The sequence below is a fragment of the Manihot esculenta genome, chromosome 12 (assembly GCF_001659605.2).
Source record: "Manihot esculenta cultivar AM560-2 chromosome 12, M.esculenta_v8, whole genome shotgun sequence".
NCBI classification, from domain to species: Eukaryota; Viridiplantae; Streptophyta; class Magnoliopsida; order Malpighiales; family Euphorbiaceae; genus Manihot; species Manihot esculenta.
This window is the reverse complement of record NC_035172.2, coordinates 25,112,350-25,121,226: the sequence shown is the minus strand read 5'-3', so window position 1 is coordinate 25,121,226 and position 8,877 is coordinate 25,112,350. Positions and strand designations below refer to the sequence as shown.

Here is an 8,877-nt window from a genome sequence, read left to right as displayed (position 1 = left end):
TGTTACTTTCCAAATTGTCAGTGTCTTCTTTCTAGTTTTTGCGCGCTTCCTTCTTTCTTTAGGTTTTCTTCTTTGTTTCATTAAATGCACCTTGTGGTTGGTTGGTTGACCTTAGTTTCTGAAGTGCAATTGAAGAATCAGCAAAAGAATGGTAAGAGTGCAAACACTTGAGTACTTTCTTTTTTAACACAATATTTGCTAGTTCTTTTTGTTCTTTGTTGATTTAAGGTAGGATGAGTAAAGACAAGAATATGGTGGATCGTACTGATGGAAGTGAATCGAATATGGGTAACGATTATAAGTTCTTTAAGAAGTCAGTCAGTGGTGAGTTACAAAGGCTCAATAAGACTCTTGAGAGGTTAACTGAAACTATGGAGAGTTTGAATGTCTCACAAGCTTCCACTTCTACAAGAATACCTCAAAGAGCTCTTAATTGCAATAATGCCTGTGATGATTCGGATGTGTTGGTTAATAATGTGTTGCTTGCTGCACATTATGAGATGCTTGTTGCTAAGCGTGCTTTGAATATGCAGGTTAAGAAAGAAAGCCTAGAACAACGGGAAAACATATTTCACACTAGGTGTTTGGTTAATGGAAAAGTGTGTACTCTCATTATTGATGGAGGTAGTTGCACAAATGTGGCAAGTGTGTATATGGTGGAGAAATTGGGCTTGACTTCTATTCACCACCCTAAGCCATACAGATTGCAATGGTTGAATGATTGTGGTGAGGTTAGGGTTACACGCCAAGTGCTTATACCATTTTCTATTGGTAGGTACAAGGATGAGATCTTATGTGATGTGGTACCTATGCAGGCAAGCCATATGTTGTTGGGTAGACCGTGGCAACATGATAGAAAGGTGCAACATGATGGGTTCAATAACAAGTACTCCTTCACTCATGAAGGACAAAAGGTTATACTCGCTCCTTTATCACCTCAAGAGGTATATGTTGATCACATAAAGATGCTGGAGAGGGAGAGGGAGGCTTCGGCCTTGGCCACAAAGGGGAGTGAGAGCTTGAATTCTGCGGAAAAGATGAGAGAAAAGAGTGAGTTTGAGGGTAAACAGCCTGGAAAAGAATTAAGACTAGTTCAAGGAGGGAAGGTGGAGAAAGAAAAGGAGAAAGAAGAGGCTAAAGTTCCAATCTCAACTTCCATAGAGATTGAAATTGAAGAGGAAGTTGTAATGCATGAATCTAATATAGTTGTTGTTGAGAATTCCATCAATGAACTTATTATAGAAGAGGTTGTGAATGATGAGGGACATGGGGAGCACGTGATTGATGAGGTGGAGGAGGTGAATGAGACTGTTTTGGAAGTTGTAGAGGAGAATGGATCACATCCACAAGATCTTTCTATGACTAATATTTTTATGCCTAGTTCAGTTGTTCTTGATGTGCAGGTTGTTGATGAAAACATTCATGACGAAAGTTTTATCCTATTTCCACCTATTCAAAAGGAGGTCTTTGAAGATACATGGGTTCCTAAAGCTTCCCTTTTTGACATAAATATCAGCAAGATTCGAGGACGAATCTTTTCTAAAGAAGGAGAGAATGATACGGATCCAATAGGGCAAATTTTTAACAATGGTGTGGAGCAAACTTATGTCATTGAAATGGATCTAAAAGGAGTTCAAAATCATATTCATATGATCCATATATATTTGGGGCGTGCTTCAACTCATATGGGAAAGATTTAGTGCAACACTTGCAATTATAGGCTTAGGGAGCCTAATCAAACCTATGGGCTAAAACTACACAAAGGGAAGCCTAAAGTGAAGATCAAGTAAGGATTTTGTGAAGATTCAGCTTTGTTATGATGGGCTTGCTATATTTTTATTATTTAACACTTGTTTTATTTTAGTTTTGTTTGGGCTTGTATTCTGGCCATACTTTATCTTTTAAGTTTTAGAGTGTTGGGCCATGTTTTGGGCTTATGTTTTAATACTTATATGTTATTTTAGTGTGTGATTGGGCTTGGGCCTTATGTGTTTAAATCAGGTCCAAGAAGAGTGTCTTAGGGTTTTATTTGTTTTTCTCCTTACTATATAAGGATAAGAAACAATTGTAAGAGGCAGCTTTTAATCAAATATTTCAGAATTCTTTTCATCTCTTTGGCGTGTATTGCTTTGAGTGAGAGTGAGGATTTGCTTTCATCAATTGCACCAAGAATCTTGGCTAACTTATCAACTATCCGTTGTGGCGTTTGTCGGATTCTCATTTAAATCCTTCGATCATTGGTGTTTCAGCTTCTCTAAGTTTGGGGTCTCTAAGTTTGGGGTGCCATAGGAGGTGAGTTTATCAAATCTTTGGATTCCATATCTACTTGTGCGTGTGGGTTTGAGGCTTGTGCCATAGGGTTCCGCGTCACGTTATAGGTTCGGATGATAGCTCCTGCAATAGATTTGATTGGAATATTTGCCTGGATTCTGTACACTTTGTGGTCACCTTTTGTTGAAGTATACTTCATGAGCTGTAAGTTTGATGATGCTGATGTAGGATGTTGAGCTGGCATGTGCAGAAGCTGCTAATGTGTTTTTTATTTTCAAAAAAATTAATTTAGATATTTTTATCTTGTTCAGTTGTGTTTTCCTTATTTTAAGGCACGTAGCTGATGGACTTAGTTGGTTCCTAATTATTGAACTTTTGTATTTAAATTGAAGTTTTCTATTCAATAAAGTATAGCAGACTTAACAGTCCATTTTCTGGTTTTCTCTTAGTTTTTAATTTGAACACCAACATCTTTACTACTGGCTCTACATAAAAAATGGCTTCATTTCCGGAGCATCTCTTCTGAAAACGAAGATCTGAGGATACAACAGCGGTGTCCTGTGTGCAAGGCAGAACTTTCTAAAGAAACCTTGATTCTAATTTTCGAAGGAGACCAAACTATAAAGACCTCTAAACACAAAGTCCCAATTCTTGGAATAATCATTCCTATAAGACCTTTTGGTCTTGCAAGTGGATTTCGTTCACTAAGATCATCTTTCAGAAGTAGCACTCCAAGCCCCACGCAGCAAATTTATGACCATGGTTATCTTCATAATCTATCTCAGATATACTATTCTGATCAGCCAAAAACAAGTTACCCTGCTAATCTCTCAATGCTTGGCCCAAATATGTAGCAACAACAAACATGTATGATCCAGTGATTGGAATGTTTGGGGAAATGATTTATGAAAGGGTGTTTGGTAACTCTATAACCATTATTTATAGCTATCTAGGTTCATATAAAATTGCAGGAAGCACCGGCCCTGGAATGAGAAGGCACAGTTTAGAGGTTGATAAGTCGCTTACTAGAATCTGCCTTTTCCTCTTTTGTTGTGGGTTTGTATTTTTCCTGTCATTTTGATATACTGATAATTTGGAAAAAAATTATATGCACAACCGGATGTATTTTAGGTGCCATAGCTATCGCATATGGCGCCTATTGCATATTCTGTGTTGCATTTGCTAAATTTCTAATTAGGCTAATTGATCCAAAAAGGTCAATTTTTTTGCGCATATTTACATTCTAATTTTAATTTTTAATTTTAGTTTAATTAATTTAATTTTTATATTTTAATATAATTTTAGACAATTTATAAGTTTTTAAATAGTTTATGTGGCAATGTGATAGTATAGTTGGCATGCTTCATTTATTATTATTATTAATTTTTTATATAATGATCAAATAATTAAAAAAGACTCAATGTTTGGCTTTAGGCTAATTTTAGTCAATTTTTAAAAATCAAAATATTGGAGTTCAGAAAAAATGTTAAATGTAATATTTTATTATTTTTTAAATATAAATTAATTCTATATATAAAAATAATATTAACTCATACTTAATTATAATTAAATAATATATTTAATTCTAAAAATAATAGTAATCTAACTATTAAATATCACATCGATAGCTTCAACCGTAGATAGATTTTATTTTGTATTAATAATTATAAAAATTTTATAATAGATATATTATTTTTAATTATTTTGTATATGTTGCTAATTTAAATTAAATAATATGTCTGCTATAAAATATTCATAATTATTATTATAAAATAAAATTTATTATTGTTAAAAATGTTAACTACATATTTAACAATTAGATTGTTTATCTTTAATTTTAATTTTAAAAATAGATCAAAATTATACAGAAAGATAAATGTTGGATCACATTTGAATTAAAATACAGAATGATACAAGCGTTAGGCTTTTTTCGATCAATTAACCAATTAAAAAATAATTATAATAATGCATGTGGCATGCCGGCTAGAGAATTAAATTGTCATATAGGTTATTCAACTTAAGAATTTACGGATTGGCTAAAATTACACCAAAATGCAAAATTTAGACCAATTAAATTAAAAGTAAAAAATTTGAATTAAAATGTAAATATGCGTAAACATGGCCTTTTTGGGTTGGGTTTCTAATTATGATTCATTCCTTAAGTTTAAGGATTGAGATTCAAATTGAGAAAAACCATAGAATTGGATTTGTTGTGATATATGTGGTGGGCTTTATTTCAATCAACTACTAAATGTTGTAAAACTAGTAGACACCCTAACTTCATTGTAAAAAGCAGCTTAAAGGAGGAGATTGCTAAATTTTTACATTTAGTACTGTCATTATCTCAAACTAGTATGAAATAATATACTCCTTCGCACCTAGTTTATAAAGTTTGCAGATATAAGCATTTGTACTTGTTCCGACTTTGAAACAATTATAGAATTTGATACCATATTTATCAAATCTAACTCTACTCAAATACTTGTTCAAGAGAAAAAGATTATCAAAGTTATTATATTTAGTAATAAGGGCTTGTTTAGCATAATTTTTACTTTAACTTTTATGCAGTAGAAAAAGAGAAGTAAAAGTCAAAACTTCCAATTCAAGTATAATATAAAATAACTTTTTATTTCAAAGAGTTTTCATAACTGTTTGGATTGAATATATCTAAAATTAATATAATATGGATAATGACTATTACAAAAAATTAGATATTAAAAAACATTAAAAATATCACATTACTTAATAAAATATTTTCTAATTATTTTAATGGTTTTTTAATAAAAAAAATACAGTAAATTAAAAATTAAATATCACAAATAAATATAATAAATCTAATAACATTAAAAATTATGTTATATTCTAATTTAATAAGATCATGGTGTCTTTAAAATAAAATTTTTTAAATAAAAAATAGTTATAAATTATAAATTACATAAACTTTATAAATTACAATAATAATAGATAAAAAAGAATAGGAAAGATTATTATATCTTGTTTAGAATATAAATAATTTTTTTATTTTTAATGTATAATAATTTGGATAAATTTGAAATTTTAAAAGTTTCGTTAAAAGGATGTAAAACTTTTTCGTATATTTTAAAAGGAGCTTCTATAGAAAGTTAAAATGAGGTGACTTATTTCAAAAGAGTTTCTAATAAATGGAAGCTTTTTTATAATTTTATCTAAATACTTTCAACGTATTTATTAATTTGAAAAAGTAAATTTTAACTTTCTAGAATTTTTATGATAGTCAATAAGAGTGTTTTAGTGAGTTGTAGATTCTTATTCTAGATTTTATAATTTGATAATGTTATGGGAATCACTAGAAATATATAAAATATATGGCTAACCTAATAACGAAAATTTCGTAAGGGAACCAAAGCAAACTACCGTGAGACAAAAGATCAGTAACCATCCAATTTCTTCTTTCAAATTTTTATTTCTTTGAAAATGTTAGTAAAAATAAGAAAATTAAAAGAAAAAAAAGTGAATTAGCAGATGTTGTTCTTGTTTCTTTAATATCTTCCGTAGTTTCTATACCTATCCCTTAGAAAGTCATCATGTCCCTGTCCCTTAGAAAGTCATCATGTCTCTTATACTCTGTGCGACACATGCGCTACAATAGACGGAACAAAGGGTTGCGATCCCGCGAGGGTGAGCTAACTCTAAAATTTCATTCTTAGTTCAGATTGAAGATTGCAACTCGTCTGCATGAAACCTGAATCGCTAGTAATTGCAGGTCAGACATACGGAGTGAATTCGCTCTCGAAAATTCTTTATTACAATAATTTTTTCATTATAAATAATTGGCTTGCCCCTAAATGATCTGATCCAATAAAGAAATTTCAATTTATTAAGTCTTTCAATATAATCAAATAAAAAATTTCAAAAACACTATATTTTAGGAGCCCAAACTACGTGGCTAAATATATCTCAAACTAATTTAACACATTATAAACATTTAGCGTATCAAGTTTACAAACAATAATCATTTACTGTTGGCTCAACAGCGGAGAGTATATTCTAATACCATATGAAGAAAGCTAGGCCTGTTATCTAAAAAGTAGTTCAAAGTAAAATGATTGAATTAATTATTTTTTATTAGTTAAACGTGAAAAGGATAAAACAAATTTTATTAAAAGTTTTAAAATATTTAATTATTTCAAAATTTTTAATTATTTCAAAATTTTTAATTAAAATATGTGAAGTTTAAATTTTAAATAAATAAAGATCGTCGTGAACACGGAAAAAAAAAAAAATTACGTAGCTCTGCCGAGAAACAATGGAATAGTTTTTTTTTTTTTTTTTTCCTGAAACCATGGAAGAGTTTGCTCGGGAAGAATTGACAAACATTTAAAATTTTCAAGTGTCTCTCTGTTTGGTGCACCCTTTCTTAAAAAAAACATAATAATTTTCTTAAATATAAATTTGGAGTAGCTCAAAAATAACTCACGCTAAAATTATTTTCTTTTTTTAAATGAAAATTAATGATTAGATAAATAGAATAGAAAACTTTTTGGTGTTTAAACATGTTTATTACTAGACTAAAATTATAGTGTATGCTAAAATTATTTATAATTAAAATTAATTTCTTTAAATGTTGATGAAATTTATATAACACTCAATATTTAAAAATTTAGATAACAAAATAATTAAATTAAATAAAGATTTAAAAGTTTTAAGGAAAAAATATAAAGTTTGAAAAAAAAGAATGAAATGACTAAATTGATTTTTGATTTAAAATGGAGGGATTAAAATGTACTTTTATTTAAAAATGACTGGGTTGCCCACTGTACCTTACACCCACGTGACATCTTCAAAATAAAAAATAAAAAAAATAAAAAAAAAAAAAAAAAAAACAAAAAGAAGAAAGAAAAGTGCAACAGAGGAATCGGGAAAAAAGAAGGGAAAAGGGCAATATTTGTTTTTGGGGAAGCAAAGGCTTTTAGCTTTGAGGGTTTGGGGATTCAGTGATTGAATAGAGTGGGATACTCTTGGTCTAAGTTTGACATTTGTTTTCAATTGCTATGGAAGAGGAGATCGCTGTCAAAAATGGCTATACGAATTTAGGTATGCTTTTGTTTTTAATTTTTCTTATACTTTTTTGTTCTTTGATCTATTAATTGTTGGAAAGTTTTGTGTCGATGTGTTCTTTTTGAAAGCTTTATTTTTCGTTGAATTCCATGGTTTGAAATTCTGCCTGGGATGCCAAGAAAGTGTGGGAAAAGAGGAGCTTTGACCCATGCTAAACTTTTTTTTTTTAATATACAGAAGCTATTGACTCTGATTCAACCCATGGATTGAGTTCCATTTTGAAGGGTTTGACTTTTCTTTTCTATCTTCTTTTTACATCTTATGGGATTATTAAAGCTTGAACACTTGTAATGGATTTTTCATTTTAAAACTTTAATTTAATTCCTGATTTTATTATTTGTTTTTTTTTTTTTTGTATTAATGCTAATCTGAAATAGTTTGGGATAATTGTTCATGTGTAGAAAATTTCATATAATCCATACCATAGTTTTTTTGTTTTTAAAGCTTGTTTTTCTGGAGCTGCAGCTATTGTTTACCATTTTATGATTGTTTTTTCTCTTCAATATGAATGTGGATTAAATTGCTTAATGAATTTTAATCTCTTTTACCAAATTTAAATTACAGTACGATCATATTATGCATACTTCATAGCATCTGATTGTTGCATTATAGCTATTAGCATTTCCATGTTGGGAAATAAAAAGTCCCCAGGTTCCCTTGCTCTCTTTGGCCTTTTTCTTCAAAACCTCCTTCCACAATCCACTCTTTTATTTCTTTTGATTTTCCCTCCTCCTCTTAGCACTCGGAAAAAGAAAGGGTATGTTTGATGCTTCTAAGCCTAATCCAAGTTCTACCAATTGAAATATTAATAAATTGCAAAGGCTACCAAAAGCAAACATATATTATAGACCTTGATTGTTGTGAATTAAGCCACTTGAAGCATTCATATTCTCTCCAATTGAGGCCTTATTCCCTCTTGAAACCTTATCTAAGCTATTTTTGTTTTATAATGAAACCAAATCAATGCACCAACCCTTATCTCTTTGTACCTTCTTGTTCTCTTAGACACATACTACCTCCAATTCTTTGAAGCTTTTATGGTCGGTCTTTGGTTAATTCAATATAATAAGGCAATTCAGGAATAACAAGTGCTCCTTGGCTAGTTTACACTTGTGACTTAACATAAGGGAATGGTATGGAATGGAAATAGAGACTATCCTTTTTACTTTTAAAATTTGAGATCTTATTGTGAGACAAAATGAGAGTTCTAGTGGAGGTTTGGTATTTAAATCTATCACTCTCTTTTATCTATTTTTTTAAAGGTGTTATTGGTTATATTTTATTTCATTCTCAATGCCCTCATTATATTTACTTTCAACTTTCTTGTTTATTCTAATATTTCTTTCTTTTGGATTATTTATGATACTTCATAAATATGTTTAGGCTAAATCGTACTTATGGATACTGACTAATGTTAGTATTCTTTTTCTGTATTGATACTATTTCTTTTGGATGACCAATACATGTAACTTGGATTATTTTAGTAATTAACTGTAAATTTATAGTTCT

General features: G+C 29.9%; 1 protein-coding gene across 1 annotated transcript; it reads left to right on the top strand.

Moving 5' to 3' along the window:
• Positions 1-2,765: 2,765 nt before the first annotated feature.
• LOC110627599 (E3 ubiquitin-protein ligase RMA1H1) lies at positions 2,766-3,352 on the top strand (the record flags this gene model as incomplete). Its single annotated transcript, XM_021773947.1, has 2 exons — positions 2,766-3,084; positions 3,126-3,352. Coding segments are annotated over 2 exons (546 nt in total), but the record flags the coding sequence as incomplete, so codon positions are not given.
• Between the last annotated feature and the right edge of the window lie 5,525 nt (positions 3,353-8,877).